Genomic DNA, 17781 nt, shown 5'->3' on the forward strand with positions numbered 1-17781 from the left:
TAGCTCGCTGGCAGTGGCTCTCCAAGGTTTCAGCCTTTCCTGGTTAGGGTCGGGGATTTAACCTGGGACCTTCAACATGCAAGGCAGATACTCTTACCATCGAACCATATCCCTTCCCTATTGTTCACTTGATTTGCTGCCAGAGTCCTTCAGAAGCAAGGAGGCCACTAAGGCTGTTTCCCTTTCCCTCCCCCCACCCAATCTTGCTGCAGGCCAACTTCTCCTTTGCTCCTCTGGTGCTGGACATGCTGAACTTCCTCATGGAAGCCATCCAGGTCAACTTCCAGCAGGCCTCAGCCATGGGCAGCAGCAGCCGAGCCCAGCAGGCCCTCAGCGAGCTCCACACCTTGGACAAGACGGTGGAAATGACAGATCAGTTGATGGTAAGAACCTTGTGGTTTCCTTTGAAGCACACGGGGCAGCAGCTCCTCAATAGTCTTCCCTTCTCCAGAGGGACCCCAGGAGCCCACCCTCAGTGGCCAGCTCACCTCCTTTCACTCCAGTTGGCTCCAATCAGCAGGGGCCCTGCTGCAGAAATAGTAGCAGCTCTTTGACCCCCCCTCCCGCAACGGCCCCAGACCACTACACATCTGAACACAGGAGGTGGCATTCACTCTTTCCTTTCATGCTTTCCATAAGAACATAAGAGCTGATCACAAGAGCGCTCTCCCCTCTTGAGGTTTACAGCAACTGGTATTTGAAAGCATTGCTGCCTCCTGCTGTGGAGGCAGAGCATAGTCATCATGGCTAGTTGCGGGGGCGTAGCAAGGGGGGGCGGGGGGGCTGCCCCAGGTTCCATAATAGAGGGGGTGACAAATTATCAAGGAACAATTTTTTTGGGAAAAAAATTGAATTTTTTTAAAATGCCTGCTCCGAAGGTCTTATCTTACTATACTAGGGATTATATAGCTATATATGAAATTCCATGCATATCAGTTAATATCTTGACCCCCCTCCACCAAAATAGCTGTTTACTTGACTGTTTTCCTATGTTGTGAAGGCTGAAATTTCAGTTCAGTGGAGCACTTACTGTTCCCAACCCTAACCCTGTGGAAAGCCATCTAATTAGACTTTAATTTGATTTTGAGATGTTTTTAGGAGGTAATTTAATTATTGTTTGATTTTATACCAATGTTATGTATCTGATGTTAGCCACCCTGAGCCCGACTTCGGCTGGGGAGGGCGGGATATAAATAAAAGTTTTATATTATTATTACTTGTTATTATTCCTTTGTAAGAAAATATGAAATAACGTAAAACCATTTTTTGCGGGAGGGGGAATCAATGGGGGGGGTGACAAGAAATTTTCCACACCTGGTACCACCTGACCTTCCCATGCCTCTTGGGGGGGGGGGGTGGCAAAATTTTTTTGCCCTGGGTACCAGTTTACCTTGCCATGCCCCTGGCTAGTTGTCATCAGTACACCTCTCCTCCATTAATTTGTCCGGTTCTCTTTTGGAGCTGTCCATGTCGGCGACCATCTCTTCTTCCTGTAGCAGCGAGTTCCACAGTTTTGACTCTGTGCCATGTGAATAAGTCCTATTTTTTATCTATTCCGAATCTCCCAGCATTCGGCTTCATGGGCTGTTCACAAATTCTAGTGTTCTGTGATAGGGGGAAGAAACTTTTTGCTATCCACTTTACGCCTCCGCCACTTAAGGGCCCCCTCTGAAATGCTTTGACTTCAGCCTTGGCAGGGCTCGAGACGCACTTCTGCCATAGCTGGGAGGAAGCAGAGTTCATCGTTATGACTTCTTCCCAGTATTAAGCGTGAACAGAGACTCTTCCTTCCTCTGGCGTGGCGCCGCTCAATGGCTTGGCCTCTTCTGTGCTCTCCCCACTTCCCCAGGTGCCAACTCTCGGCTCCCAAGAAGGTGCCTTTGAGAATGTCCGCATGAACTACAGCGGGGACCAGGGCCAGACCATCCGGCAGCTGATCAGCGCCCATGTCCTGCGGCGAGTGGCCATGTGCGTGCTTTCCTCGCCTCATGGGCGCCGCCAGCATCTGGCCGTCAGCCATGAGAAGGGCAAGGTGAGTCTAGATGGAGCAGGGAAGCATCTACATTTGGGGCGACCACCTGCAGCGTGTGTGTGCATTTTAAAAACCCAATACATTTTATTTCGTCTTCCACATATGCATATTACACTACGAATGACGCTCGTCCTACCCAGAGTAGACCTGCTGAAATGAGTAAAACAAAATTAATCCTGTCCATCAACTTCAGTTGGTCTGCTGTGAGGAGGACTAGTCTTTGATACAGCCCCATAAGCTTCTTCCATCAGAGAGCCAGCATATGGCGTGGTGTTTAAGATTGTTGGTCTAGGACCTGGGAGATCAGGGTTCAAATCCTCAGTAAACTGAGGCTTGCTGGGTGACCTTGGGCCAGTAATGGTCTCTTAGCCTAAACTACTTTGCATGGTAGTTGTGGGAATTGAATGAGGAGGTGGAGAACCAGGTACGCCACTTTGAGCTCCTGGAGAAAGGTGAGCTATAAATGCAATAAATAAATAACTATTAAGTTCAAAATACGTTAGAGTATTAATAATCTTACGCTTGATTATATATATGCATAATAAAATAGCTTGTTGGAGCCAAATATCATTACTTAGCAGTTCATCCTTCTACAGAAATAAAGAACTATCTGGTCTGTAAATGCACAAAATCAGTTCCTTTTCCTGAAAATCTCTGTTGTCTCTTTATGTATTGAGTTACCAGGCTCCCATTTATCAGTAGCATCTCACAAAAACATACTTTTTCTTTTAACACAACTGTTTAGCTTAACTGTATTTTAACAGTTCCCATTGTTGCCTTATAAAGCTCTGTGCATTTACATAGTCTTGTAGTGGGGTCTGGGAAACCTTTATCAGCATAATGGTGCTGTGGAGATGAAGCTGGCAACCCTGGGCTATTCAGTTCCCGTTCAAGTGCTGAAGCACCACACACTCGCTCTCTGCAATGCCTCATGTTCGCATTTTGCTCTTAAATGCAGATCACAGTCTTGCAACTCTCGGCGTTGCTGAAGCAAGCCGATTCCAGCAAACGGAAACTGACCCTGACTCGCCTGGCATCCGCCCCGGTTCCCTTCACTGTGCTGAGCCTGACGGGGAACCCTTGCAAGGAGGACTACCTGGCTGTGTGTGGGCTGAAGGTAAAAAGCATGGCAGCAGCCTCTGGGGCCTCAGCACCGCTGGCTCTCTTGGCATGACTATCTTGGTTCCGTTCATTGCAGTGGGATAAAATATTTTCTCTCTCCGTTTAAAAAAAAATAAATACAAAAAAGCTACCTTGAGTTAATAAAATAGTCTATAAACATAGGACAGCTTGGAAGTGATGCCTCATGTAGTGGTGGTTTGAACCTGGGGGGATTTGAACCTGGGGGAGACCTGGCTTCAAATCCCCACTTGACCATGAAGCTCACTGGGTGACCGTAGGCCAGTCCCTGTCTCTCAGCCGAACCTACCTTGTGGGAATTAAATAAGGAGAAGAACAACAACCATGTGCGCCACCTCGAGCTCCTTAGAGAAAAAGTGGGATATAAATGCAATCCATCAATCATTTTCCAGTTTACGTATATTAACAACTTAGGCATTCTCTTCAGCATTTAATCAGTTTATCTCTCTCTCTCTTGACAGGACTGCCACGTGCTCACCTTCAGCAGCTCTGGATCTGTCTCTGACCACCTGGTCCTTCACCCTCAGCTGGCCACGGGCAACTTCATCATCAAAGCCGTGTGGCTGCCAGGCTCGCAGACGGAGCTCGCCATCGTCACAGCGGATTTTGTGAAGGTGCGGTGAAGTTGGGAAACAGGTTGGGGGCAAAGGATGCTGAACTAGATGGGACCTTTTAGGGTCTGATCTAGAGAGGGTTGCCATTGTGCTGCTCCTCAGCTGGGTATCCTGGACCCAAGCTGCTAAGGGCCTTGTAAATCAATGCATTTTTTTTTAACCTGGCCCCATAACATGTGGGCAGACACTGCTGACTTTGGAGCAGTGGAGTTACGAAGTTATGTCCTGGTGGTAGTCTGTCCCCATTGACAGTCTAGCCACAGCATTTTGACCCAGCTGGAGTCTGTTCTCGTAGTGGCCAACCAGATGCCCCAAGGGAAACCCAGAAGTTAGACCTGAGCATTGCAGCACTCTCCCCATTTGAGATTCCCAGCAATTGGCTTTTAGTCCATCAACATGCATCTAGCTTCTGACTGTAACCCTTTTTGTTGGCCCCAAACTACTAACTGTCCCTTCTGTTCCAACAGATTTATGACCTCTCGGTGGATGCCTTGAGCCCGACTTTCTACTTCCTGCTGCCTAGCTCCAAGATCAGGGACATTACTTTCCTATTCAACGAAGAGGGCAAGAACATTGTGGTCATCATGTCATCTGCCGGCTACATCTACACCCAGCTCATGGAGGAAGCGAGCAGCGCCCAGCATGGCCCTTTCTATGTCACCAATGTTCTAGAAATCTCACACGATGACCTGAAGGTAACACAGCACTGCATTTTATAGTTCTGGTACCTGGATCGATGAAGGTTTCTCAATACGACACGGCAGCCTTAAACATGACCCCCTCTCTGTTTGGCTCTCCCCCTTCTGGGGCATCACTGCTCACCCCTAACTATGAACAAGTTAAAAAGCACAGGTCCCAGTACCAGTCCTTGCAGTGCACCAGTGTGGTGTAGTGGTTAAGAGCGGTAGACTTGTAATCTGGGGAACCCGGTTCGCATCCCCGCTCCTCCACATGCAGCTGCTGGGTGACCTTGGGCTAGTCACACTTCTTTGAAGTCTCTCAGCCCCACTCACCTCACATAGTGTTTGTTGTGGGGGAGGAACGGAAAGGAGAATGTTAGCCGCTTTGAAACTCCTTCGGGTAGTGAAAAGCGGGATATCAAATCCAAACTCCTCCTCCTCTTCTTCTTCTTCTTCTTCTTCTTCTTCTTCTTCTTCTTCTTCATCTCCCCATTTGGAGAACTGTCCACTTCTTCCCATTTTTTGCTTCCTGCTACTTAACCAGTTCCTGATCCACAAGAAGACCTCTCTTCTTATTCCTTGACTGCTAAGCTTACTCAGGAGTCTTTGGTGAGGCACTTGTTTTTGAAAGTCCAAGTACACCACCTCTACAGCTTGTTAACACTCTCAAAGAACTCTTAATAGGTTTGTGAGTCAGGGCTCTCCTTCAGCAAGGCTTGTTCTTCTACATACTTGGTTATTTTACCCTTAACAATACTTTCCACCAGTTTTTGCAAGACAGATGTTAAGCTAACAGGACTGCAATTCCCAGCATTCCCCCCCCCCCCCCGCCCCACCACAACGCCCTGATCTTGTTTCAGTCTCTTCCCCTTCTGGAACATGTCTCCTGGCATCCAGCAAAATGTGGCCGTGTGTTTAAGAGGGTATGTTCAGTATAGGAGGGGTGAGCAAGTGCAAATGGAAATTGAGCCTGAAGATCAACAGGATATTGTGCATTCCTGAGAGGATATTTTCCTGCGTTGTCCCCAACCCAGTCCTACACAGAGTAGACTCATTTAAATTACTTGACCCAGTCACTAAAAACTGCAGGAGGGGAAAGTGCTTTTGTGGTCAGGTCCTGCTTACGGGTTGGGGCATGTGGTTGGCCACTGTGAGAACAGGATGCTGGGCCAGCTGGGCCACTGGACTGATCCAGCAGACACCTCCTAAGTTCTCATGCCCCTTGATTTCAGTGGATCTCCTCTTGAGTAGGACTCACATTCATAGAATCAGAGAATTGTAGAGTTGGAGGGAACCCTGAGGATCATCTAGTCTGACTCCCTGCAATGCAGGAATATAAAGCTGTCCCATTGGATTGGATGCAACCCTGAGACCTTCCGTGGACACTGCTGGCGTTTGCGGGGACTCCCTTGGTGACCCCTGGTCTTGCCACTGCATCACCCTTGACACCCTTACCTCCCATAAGCAGTTTAGCCTCAGGAGGGCTCGGCATCACCTGAACTTCCTCAAATGCCACGTCGAAGCAGCGTTTGGGCCAGGGAAAGCATTTCCCAGGTTGCCTTCTTGGTATCCTTCACAGTCCCGAGTCGCATCCACAGGTTTTCAGGTCTCGACATGCCTCTTTTCTCCCTGTTCCCTGCAGGACAGCAACGGTCAGGTGGCCGGAGGCGGTGTTTCTGTCTACTATTCCCACGTCCTGCAGATGCTGTTCTTCAGCTACTGCCAAGGCAAGTCCTTTGCGGCCACCGTCAGCCGGGCCACGCTGGAAGTGATGCGCCTCTTCCCCATCAACGTCAAAAGGTGAGGCCATCTCCCCCACCTCCTGCTCCCGTTGCATTTTGTGAGGTGGCTGTTAGGAACACCTTTCTATACAGTAGGCTGTGAAGCATATGGGGCATAAGAAACTGCTTTCTGCTGAGCCAGACCACTCAGTTCAGTACAGTCTGCACTGACTGGCAGCTGCTCTCCTTAGTTTCAGGCAGGGAACATTCCCAGAGATACCAAGGAGTGAGTCCATGGGGTTTTGAACTTGAGACTTCAGACATTCTTCCACTGAGCTGTAACTCTTACTTTAGAACACAGAAACGTAGGAAAATGTCCTCTGCATTGTCTACACTGATTGACAGCAGCTCTCCAGAGTTTCAGACATGGGACATTCCCAGCTATACCAAGAGATGCTGCGAGATATTGAACCTGGGACTTTCTGCTTGCAAGGCAGATGCTCTACCGCTGAGCTATGACCCTCATACCATAGCTGCCTTATACTGACACAGACCATCAAGTTCAGTATTGCCTACACTGACTGGCAGCGGCTCTCCCTAGTTTCAGGCAGGGAACGTTCCCAGATATACTGAGGAGTGAGCCACCAGTCCACGGTTGCCTCTGCTTGTGATGCTAGACTGACTTTACCTACCCTTGCAGCTCCAATGGGGGCAGCAAGACCTCCCCAGCGCTCTGCCAGTGGTCAGAGGTGATGAACCACCCTGGCCTGGTGTGCTGTGTGCAGCAGACGACCGGCGTCCCTCTGGTGGTGATGGTGAAGCCAGACACTTTCCTGATCCAGGAAATTAAAACCTTACCAGCTAAAGCAAAGGTCAGTTTGTTTGCTTTTTTTGTCTTCAGACTCCTCCCTTTGGGCAGTTTCCATAGGTGACAGGGAAAGCAAAAGGGGAGGGGGTTCTCTCAAGTCAGGGAGGAAGAAAAGAACAAGAGCACCCAGTAAACCAAATAGAATTACAATGAATGGAAAATTGCACAGCCTGATAATGCAAAAATGTAACATCAAATTTGCTTGCTGAGTCCTTGCAGAGTAGCACCGTATTCCAAATGCTGTGTGTTAGCATAGGATTTTATTTGCCAAAGAATAACTTAACAACTTGCTGGTGATTCTGTGAATCATTATTTTCTAGATTGGCTCCGTCACATTGTGTTTGACACTGTTTTTGTAATATTTATACTTTCAGTTGGTTTATGTTCCTCAATTTCTTGCAATGGGTGGTAGACAGAGAAGCAGATCTAGCTGTCTTCTTACCTCCTCACCCCCCCATGTCTGTCTGTCTGTCTGTTTTAAACTTACTGAGTTCCATATTTCATTAAGTAGTTTAAATGCATATGAAGATCTGAGGAATGGTGCCACTTTGACTGATCATTTCCCCAGCCCCTTTTCCAAAGGCATCTCAGAGTTTTCAGTGGCTCTAGTGAAGATGCAGTCAATGTGCTGCCCCCCAGAAGTTGCTGGGGTACGATTCCCTTTCATCCCTGACCATTGGCCATGATGCCTGGGACTGATGGGGGTTGGAGTCCCAACGACATCTGGAAAGCCACACAGATTCCCCATCCCAGGGATTCTGCATCCCTGAACTAGACCGTCAATTACCTTTACTGTCCCTAGGTACCTCTGTCACAGTTCTGACCATCACTTGCCTTTACTGCCCCTAGTTACCTTCTATTGCAATGCTGCCTTGCTTTTCTGCACGCTGCTATACTGGTTTATGCTCACCATTGGAAATGTAAGGAGCTGCCTACCTTTTGTGTATCTTTGGCCTTCCAGATCCAAGACATGGTGGCCATCCGGCACACGGCCTGCAACGAGCAGCAGCGGACTACCATGATCCTCCTGTGCGAGGACGGCAGCCTGCGGATCTACATGGCCAACGTGGAGAACACGTCCTACTGGCTCCAACCCTCCCTCCAGCCCAGTAGCGTCATCAGCATCATGAAGCCCGTCCGCAAGCGCAAAGCGGCGGCCATCAGTAAGTCGCTGCAAGGTCAGATTGGCTAGGGACTGTGAAGTGGTGCATACGCTCTCTTCATTGTGTTGTTTGGCTTACTTATCCGAGTAATCTGATTTTTATTAATCATTACTACTACTACTGTTATAATCACTCTTGTTCCTTACTATGATTATGGTGTTGTTGTTTTTGTTTTCACTGCCATTGATACCCATGGATTTCATAAGCCTAATATTCTTCAGGAAACTGTATTATTCAGATGGACTGTTTTGAACCCGATATTCTTTGCAGAAGCAGCCTTTATGGATGTGTTTGAGGGTCTCATTGTTTGTCTAGCAGTCTTGTGTTTCTAGGTGGTAATACCGCATTGCAATATTTTATATGAAAGTGTGGTTTGAGAATATTCAAAGAAATAAAAGCAAATGATATAGAGACTCCCCCTGCCTTTAAAGGGGGCTGCAGTCTAAAATTAAATTTAGCGTAGAGGATGAGGAGGAGGGAGGGATTAGGGATGAATGTTGGGGAAATGCGTAGTTGGATTTGACTGGAGTCTGAGATGAGGTCTAAGGTTTTAAGCCAAAGAGCTTCCAACAAAGGGTGTAGAATGATAGAAGTGTACAGTTTGGAAGGTTCCCTGGGGTTATTTATGTATTTGATTTATGTCCCACTTTTCCTCCAAGGAGCTCAAGGTGGCATACATAATTTCGCCCCTCCAATTTGCTTTGGTACACAAATGTAAGGTATCCCTGTAAGGTAGGTTCAGCTGAGAGACAGTGACTGTCCCAAGGCCATCCAGTGGCCTTCAGGTAGCAGAGTGGGGGGTTGAAGCCTCGTCTCCTGTTCCGACACTGCACAACATGGACTTTCGCTGGTGCTGTGAGGAAGGTATCTCAGACAGGATAAGAGAAGAGAGAGCATCGTGTAGATTCAAGCGACCTATTGCAAGCATTGTTGCTTTACTCCCAACACAATCAGCTATAGCCGGTGGATAAATATGATGGGGGGTTGGGAAGTCCATCGACATCTGGAGGGATGTTCCTCATCTCTCCCTTGGTGCAGTGTCCTGGTCCACTGGCCCAAAGGTGGGCTTGTGGGAGTGGTTTGGTGCAGGTATACCAAAGAAGGATGTCAAGAACGCCAGAGGGATCAGTGCTAGTGCTTTATTGTAATAAAGAGTAAACCTACAGTAAGTCAGCCTGCCAGGCCTTGCTGTTACAGGCATGGAACAGACACCGCAGCAGTGAGAAGTTGCCATGACTTGTCTGCGCCCAAGCAAACATTCGTACAGCCTTTATGCACAAAGCAGCATACGTCAGTTTGCCCAGAACCTCCCATCACACCTGGTTGGTGAGATCATAGATGGCATAGAAGCTTCTTCCCTCTCTGGGCCTAGAGCCCAGCATCCCAACACCTACAAATAAGCACAGCTTCAAAGCATGCCAATTAGGGTGTACCAAAGCAAGGGAAAAAATAAACATATGTGAGCTCAACTACCAGTTATTTTTGGGGTTATCTTGACTATCAGGATGGCGTTTCAGGCCTTCTGGAACATTTCTCTTTTGTTCGAAATATGCATCCTGCTTGATTGATTGATTTTATTTTATTAGGTGGGCAGCAAAAATGTTTCTTCTGATGGTTTTTAATATCTGTCTATCCATCCTCTCTGTATACAATTGGCCTGCTACTTCCGTGAGGGTTCAGTTCCAGGGATCCACGCCCAAATTGAAGCAGTTATATAAATACTACATATAATAACAAGCAGTAAAACGTAATACATAATAAACATAATGGATACATACTAAGCAGCAGTGTCAGATTATACACAGTGTCAGTCTAGTGATTAACTCCACAACTCAAACCCCTGTAAACTTGCAGAGTCTCACAACAGGTATCCGAAAGTTTGAACTCTACTCTTTTTGATTTTATATGATTTAGTGTTTTAAGCTTGATTCTGTGATGCAGCTTTGTGGAGTGGGTGGATTGCTTATTGTGAGTTTAGAAATTGCTTTATAAACGAAGAGTTCTCCCTGACTTTAACGTTTGGTTTTTTTTATCTCTCCCCCCTTCTTTCTCCAGCAACCCGCACCTCCACCCAGGTGAATTTCCCCATCGACTTCTTCGAGCACAACCAGCAGCTGACGGACGTGGAGTTTGGTGGCAATGACCTCCTGCAGGTCTACAACGCCCAGCAGATCAAGCATCGGCTCAACTCCACCGGCATGTATGTGGCCAACACCAAGGTGAGCATCCTTGCGAGGACTGGCCTTCTGAAAGGAGGAGGAGCTTCTGGGCAGACAGGGAGGATCACTAGTCCGAGATGGTGCTTGGAGTGGCGCTGGCGGTCATTTCTGGCCCATTTATTTACTTATTTTACATAATTTATACAACCCTTGTTTGTAAAATAAATAAATCTCAAAGTGCTTTAGCAATAAGAAATAGAAAGCACAATAATTTAAGGCATTCAAAAAGTCAAAATACCAAAAGCAGGTAAAAACTTCCATCGACTTTCCAAATAAAAATGTTTTTGGGAGACGCTGGGAAGAGTACAGCAAATGTGCCTGCCAGGTTTCAATAGGCAGAGATTTCCAAATTGTAGGTGCTACCACACTCAAAAATTGAGTTCTTAAGAATTTGGGGCAGTTATGTGACACGTGTAGCAGTGCCAGTGCTGCCGATTGAAGTGTTGGAGTGCACACGTGGAGTAACGCAACCTCGTAGGTAAACTGGTCCCAAGTTGATAAGGGCTTGGCCCAGCAGCAAATCAGCAACCAGTGCAGACCTCTGAGCACAAGATGTTCTATGCTGACAAGGTTTCACTCCTGTCGGTGGTCATGCTGCAGCATTCTGCACTGACTGCAGCTTCTGGATTAAGCATGAGGGAAGTCCCACGTAGAGCACATTGCAGTAATCTAGGCCTTTTTGCACTTTGTGTTCCCCTCCCGCCTTCATTCCCCTCACGCAGCCTGGCGGTTTCACCATCGAAGTGACCAACAACAACAGCACCATGGTGATGACCGGCATGAGGGTCCAGATTGGGACTCAGGCCATCGAGCGAGCCCCCTCCTACCTGGAGATCTTTGGCCGCACCATGCAGCTGAACCTGAGCCGGCCACGGTGGTTCGACTTCCCTTTCACCCGAGAGGAGGCCCTGCAGGCAGACAAGAAGCTGACCATCTTCGGTAAGATTCCCGAGGCTCCCCCTGTCCACGTTTTAAAGGCAAATAACTGTTGACTTTTGGTAATCATCTTATTTCCAGTTTCTCCGGCGGACACCACCAAGTGAGAGATCATTCTGCTTCCTCTTTATAGTGGACACGCCACTTATGCAAGGGTTTGGTTCCAGAGGTCCAGACACAAAGGCAAAACCCTGTAAAGCCAGGAACATCCAGAACCCCCCCCCCAATGCACAATAACCCCCCCCTACACACAATCACCCCTACCTGTCCAGAGTGGGCCTTGCCCCCTGCCTTGCTTACTGGCCTCTGAGAGTGTCCCACCTCCTCTCCAAAGCCTCGTAAGCAAGGCGGAGGGTTTAAAAAGCTCATTTCTGTGGTGGGTTTCCCCTGCTGCCCATTAATTAATTTATTTTTCAGCCATGTGCCTATGGTTGTGATCACGCAAGAAGATTATGCATGAGTTGCGGGCCCGCTGTGTTTATTTATTGCATTTAATACACACCCACATGTATTAGCTTCTTATGACATATAACATATACATGTAAAATAAAATACCGCACCCTAATCCAGAAGAGGGGGGGAAAACAAAATTAAAAAATTAAAAAAATCCTTCCAGTAGCCCCTTAGAGACCAACTAAGTTTGTTCTTGGTATGAACGTTCGTGTGCATGCACACTTCTTCAGATACACTGAAACAGAAGTCACCAGACCCTTACATATCGTGAGAGAGTGAGGAGGGGTATTACTCAGAAGGGTGGTGAGTTTAGGCAATACTGTGCATCCAAAACAGCATCCCGATAACATAATAAAGTTCCTGTTGTGGATTTTCATTCCATTAGTCACGCCTGTTGTTATGTTTTAAGACAGCTTTATTTGGCTAAAGCAGCAGGTGTTGGGGAATGAATTCCAAAGGCCTATAAGGGCAGGTCGGGTTTTTATAAGCAACAGCTTCATCATGCAGAGCAAAAAATAACATTCCAGGAAGAGAGGAAGAACAAGGCCCTAAACTCATTGATCAATGTGAGCAAATCCCTTCACATGTCTTCACAGACACCTTGGCTATTCCCTCCCCCCCTCCCCCGGAATCCTTTCTTAACATTTTCTTTTGCCTCTGCATCTTAATTAGTAGCAAATCGCTGTTAGTGTGGGGGTTGTGTTCTGGGTCATGGGACCCATAAACCGCTCCCTCCGCCCATTATACCCCCATTCCTCCCTCTTCCGGGTCCCAAACAAACCATGTGTCAGCGGTTGCATGTCAATTGGACGTTGGCAAAATGGTCGGCATCCCCCCCCCCCCTGTATATAGTGATAGTTTATCTTCTACATTGTCCCAAACAAACTTTCATGTTTCAATCTGCTGGATCAAGCATGAGGGAAGCCCCACGCAGAGTACATTGCAGTAATCAAGGCCTTTTTTGCACCTTTTACGTTAAAATAAAGTTTTTACGGTGTGAGGGGAGTTGCCTGTGTTCATTTTTAGCCCTGTCCATAAGAAAGCCATACCAAACAGTTGCCAAAGAGTCTTCATGCTACAAGCCTTGTTCCAATTTTATTTTATTTGTCAATCTGCTCTGCCCCCGCCCCCCGTGTGCTATTTGCCATACTTTTGTTTATTGCATTTATACCTTGACTTTCCACACACACATAAGGAGCTCAAGGTGGCATGCATGGTTCTCCCTCCCTCCTCATGTGAGGTTGGCTAGGCTGAGAGGCAGTGATTTGCCCAAGATCACCCCAGCAAGCTTCATGGCTAAGGGGGTGGATGGGGCTGGGGCTGGGATTTGGGATTTTTTTTATTTTTTAAATATTTTTATTAAAGATTTTCTTGATTTACAGAGGTAATGCAATGTCTCTCTTGTATTTTTCCATATAACATTTTTACAAATCGGTTGTTGTTGAGACATTAGGGAGAGAAGGGGGAGAGAGGTGGGTGGGATGGGGAGATGGGTGGGGTAGGGTGACGATGTTTCTGTTCCACTTAATATGTGTAGGGTTTGGTGTCAGTGTTGTCTGTGCAGGTTCTCTGTTCGCTTGTGCTCCTTTGGTGGTGAGAGAGGTCGGGGTTGGTGTGGGGCGTGATTGTTCTTTGTGGTTGGCTGTGGTGTTCTTTGGTCTCCTGTGTGAGTGGGGTGGGTGGATGTTTTTGGTCAGGTTACCCATATTGATTTGTATGCTGTTGGTAGATTTTTGTCATTATCTTGTTGGGCTGTGTGTGTGATGAAGGGGGACCGTACCGGGGTAAAGGTGTCTTCTTCCGTTTGTCCCCGTGTCAGTTTCAGCTTACTAGTTAGTTTTTCTAATAGGGCTGTTTCCCATACTACTTGGTACCATTGGTCCATGCTTATTCCTGACAGGTCTTTCCAGTGTCTGGTTATGGGGATTTGGGATTTGAGCTCTGATCTCTCAGCTCCTAGTGTGACACGCTAACTGCCACGCCTTGCTGGCTTTCCCTGCCTTGCTTGAAAGGTATGGAAAAAAGCCATGGCTCTTCTCTTCTCTTGCAGTCGGGGCGTCTGTGGATCCCGCCGGCGTCACCATGCTGGACGCCATCAAAATCTATGGCAAGACGAAGGAGCAGTTTGGCTGGCCGGATGAGCCCCCGGAGGATTTCCCATCAGCCTCAGTCAGCAACGTCTGTCCCCCCAACCTGAATCAGAGCAACGGAACTGGAGACACAGAATCGGCTACTCCGGCAGCTGCTAGCGGCACTGTTCTCGAGAGGTAAATCTTCAGAACCGTGTGCTCCTTTTTAGACTTGCCAACCATCCTGTCTTCCTGCAGGTACCGTTTCTAGCTCCAGGAACGTAGGAGCAGTTTTGTGGTCTAGAACCCCTTTGGATTCTATAATACAAAGGAGGGGGGGCAGGGCAGTGTTTTTGCTCTGAGCAGGCTGGATCCTCATTTCCCCACCCTGCAGGCCAACGTTTGGCAAATGGGTGTGATTAGTCACATAATCAATCCTCTGGCGTCCTAATGATGCCAGGAGATTGATCCCACCAACTGTATTGGGGGGAGAACCCTTTGCTCATTAGCTGATGGGCGTCTGTGTACTTAAATCTTTCTTTCTGTGAGGCTGAACTGCATGTAGGCGTTCCTTGTGAGGTTGTGGCATGAGTGGACCAACTGAGCAAGATTTAGCCCCCCCTCCCCAGCACTCAACAGCTGATGGGGATTAGATCCTGCTTTCTGCAGGAATCGACTGTGTATGACACTTCCCTGCAGGGAACCATGCAGAGTTGAAACCTACCTTTCGCTCTGCCTGTCAGTTGGTGACATCCGGTGACTGACAGGTGGGCATGGTTTTTTGTTTCTAAAAAGAGGTCCTACAGGCCACATTTGCACTCCTGGCGGGCTCAGATTGGGACACAGGCTGGAGGTTCCCCTCCCTGCTGTAATGGCCGTATTGTTGTGTGTTTGCACGTGCATTGGATGAGTGGTGGCAGGGAACTTTACAAGAGCCTCCCCCACCGCCTCCCCCAGTGTCACCTCATCCCTTCCAGCACAGCATGTAAAGATCCTCTCCCGCTCCTCTGCCCTGGCAACGGAGAGGTTGTGGTGCCCAGCATTCACCGTGCAAGTTCTGCAACGTCACTGCAGAAACGTCTCTCCATCTCCTCGTCCCTTTCCTCATTTTTCAGTCAGTTTCTTTCCAGGGAGACCAGACTCTGCCATGCAGCCGTGAGCGGGAGAGGATGGGGATGAAAAGAAAGAATGAGGAATTAAAACTGTTGTCCCTAGAGGGCAGCAGTGCTCTAGGACAGGGGTTTGGCAACATGGTGTCCTCAAGGCGTTGTTGGACTTCAGCTCCCATCATCCCCCCTGCCTGTTGGCCTGTGCTAGCTGGCTGGGACTGATGGGAGTTGCAGTCCACCAACCACTAGACAGCACCACTTGCTTTTGAGACTCAACTCCCTTGTTCTCTCTCTCTCTGTGATTGGGAGGGTGGACATGGGAGGAGCAGGCATGGCAGGAGAGGACAGAGTTAGGGCAGCCATCTAGAGCCATATATATATATTGGGCGGAGAAAATTCATACCAGCCTCAGTGTGTGCATGTGTGTATGTTTCTTATTTTTGCTAGAACCTGTGTGGCCTGCTAGCGTTGTGTGCTAAAAACAAACATGGTGGTGTTTGGGGGATGACGACAACGGGTTTGCTTTTGTCACCCAACTCCTCAAGGGCCTCTTGAGTCCCCTAAGTCCATGATTGGTCAGAGAAGAATGGAGGCAGGAACCAGTAGAAGGAAATCACGGAGCTGGACCTCAGTGTGATGGAGTCGGTGGGGGACGGGATAGTGGGTGCAGAGCAAATGGATACCCTTTGTAGTTCCTGGAGAGCAACAAGGCAGCAAACCACCTCTTGGGTTTGGGAAACGTGTGAAGGACTCGTGGCTCAAGAGTGTAGGATGGATACACACACTCAGTGACGGACACTGACATCCATTGACTAACTCCCATTCAATGACTGCTGCCCAATCACTGACATACAATCACTGACACATGGCTACTACAGGGTTGTGCATATGTCCCGCAGTTGTTGTATCTTAAATTAAAAATGTGAAATTCTTGTGCTGAGGAAAGCTCAGTTCTGTGAACCGCCAAAATAACTTAAATTCAGTCAGTCTGCCAATATTTCCTCTGTTCTTGTGCAACTTTTGTTCTGCAAGCAATCTTTAGCCACTAAAAAAATCTTGTTTAGAGTCCAATCCCCCACCCCACCCCCTAACACAAACTTTGCCTCTCAGATTTTAGCAGCCGTTACCTGCCGATGTTCAAGTGCATTTCCACACGTATGAAGACTAGACACATAAAGAAAGGAAAACAGAATTGCGGCTTATTCATGTCCTATAACTGTTAAACCCCGTTGGCAATATGAGCAGTGTGTGAGGTGCGGTAGAATTGACCCTTGCCTTCTAAAGCACGGAGCATCACCTTTGGCTGGGGGTAGGGGATGCAGAGAGGAGGCTTGGGGGTACCTCTCAGACTGGCCATTTCCCGCTCATTCTCTTCTCAGGCCTCCTCTTAATTCCTTTCAACTAGTAAAGTAACTGTTGCTTGAAATTGTTTCTGATCTCAGCCCCTCTTCTTTCTCTCCTCAAACTCTTCCATTTAATTTGCCTGTTTCTCTTCCCCTTTAATTTTTTGGTATGGTTTGCTTAGGATGTGTTTCTTCAATATTTTTCTGTGAGCTTCATATCTTTTTTTATTTATACGTGTATATACATATATATATATATTTTCCTTTTCCTTTGCTTCCCCCAAAGTTCTGAAACTGAGTCCTTAACCACCCTGGACCGGTTAGTATACTATCTTTTGTTTTCTCTTTCTCTCTCTCTCTCTCTGCACGAATGATTTTTTGCTTTATTTCTTGTGTGTGTAAGACAATAACAGCACATTGCTTTGATTTCTGTTGGTTGGTGTTTTCTTTTTTGAAAGCGCGTGTGCATAAAGCATAGATAATCTTGAAAAGTGACCTTCATGCTGCTTTTTTTTCACATTAGGACCTCTTGCATGGCAGATCAGCCAGCCAAGAAACCCAAGCGAAATTGAACTGAGCTGCTTGTCTCTTCTCCTGCTCGGCTTCCCCCCTCAATCTCTCTCCCCCTGCTCCTTTTGACTTCTGATTGGGAGAGATCTGCTAATCCTTGTCGGCAGCTAAATGCATTTAATTATTTTAAAAAATCTATTATATGTTGCTCCCCCTGCCCCGCTCGGGAATAAAGCCTGTCTGAAACAGCCTTGCAACAGAGGCCTGAGGCACACATAACACTAAGCTATGGTTTGCTGAAAAAAACCATGGTGTGTTCAGTTTAAGCTATGGTTTGTTCAGCCTACGGTTAAGCTAAACTATGGTTCATTAATCCATGGCTTGGTGTTATGTGTGAACCCAGCCCAGCAGTTTAATTCTGGCTTAACTATGGTTAAAGGTCACTCATTAACCGGGGATTGTAGTTGGTTTACAAACCTTAGCGAATGTTAACCGTAGCTTTGCATTACAAGCAAGCCCCAGACCTCCTACTTAACTGTTGGTAAGGAGTTGTAACTTCCACAAAGCTACAGAGCCATGAATGAAGAGCAGGGGGCGGGGGATCCAAGTGCTCTCAAGGTTTGGCTGCTCTTGCTGGTGCTTTCTAATTCTTCTGCGACGTTGCAAACTGATGTTCAAGAGATCTGCCTGATGCCTTAGCTTTAGCGTTGTGGGCAGGACATGCCCGTAAAAGCTACATTAAAATAAATAAATCAGTATTACATCTCCCCTCCAATAAAACCTGTTCAGACATTCCATAACATAACCTACTCCCAGCCTCCAATCTCAGCAAATGGAACATAACTTACTCTGTCTGCACTTGCCAGAAATCAGTCTTTTAGTGTGACCTGTTCTCTTGCACTCCCTGCCTGTTGATATTAGGCA

At 47.4% G+C, this 17781-nt stretch overlaps 1 protein-coding gene across 9 annotated transcripts in view; it reads left to right on the forward strand.

Moving 5' to 3' along the window:
* UBR4 (ubiquitin protein ligase E3 component n-recognin 4) overlaps positions 1-17781 on the forward strand; it is a 123219-nt gene that overhangs the window by 36763 nt on the left and 68675 nt on the right. For 5 of the 9 annotated variants that reach the window (XM_033159446.1, XM_033159447.1, XM_033159451.1 and 2 more), the window contains exons 39-50: positions 213-383; positions 1850-2032; positions 2991-3149; positions 3634-3786; positions 4254-4481; positions 6109-6266; positions 6888-7059; positions 8017-8233; positions 10274-10437; positions 11160-11376; positions 13877-14093; positions 16634-16666. In XM_033159446.1, the coding sequence (XP_033015337.1) occupies positions 213-383; positions 1850-2032; positions 2991-3149; positions 3634-3786; positions 4254-4481; positions 6109-6266; positions 6888-7059; positions 8017-8233; positions 10274-10437; positions 11160-11376; positions 13877-14093; positions 16634-16666 (2072 nt within the window). The remainder of the gene's footprint in view (positions 1-212; positions 384-1849; positions 2033-2990; positions 3150-3633; positions 3787-4253; positions 4482-6108; positions 6267-6887; positions 7060-8016; positions 8234-10273; positions 10438-11159; positions 11377-13876; positions 14094-16633; positions 16667-17781) is intronic. The other 4 variants (XM_033159454.1, XM_033159455.1, XM_033159449.1 and 1 more) reach the window with 3 other exon arrangements.

Source organism: Lacerta agilis, chromosome 8 (genome assembly GCF_009819535.1).
Source record: "Lacerta agilis isolate rLacAgi1 chromosome 8, rLacAgi1.pri, whole genome shotgun sequence".
In the NCBI taxonomy this organism is placed as follows: Eukaryota; Metazoa; Chordata; class Lepidosauria; order Squamata; family Lacertidae; genus Lacerta; species Lacerta agilis.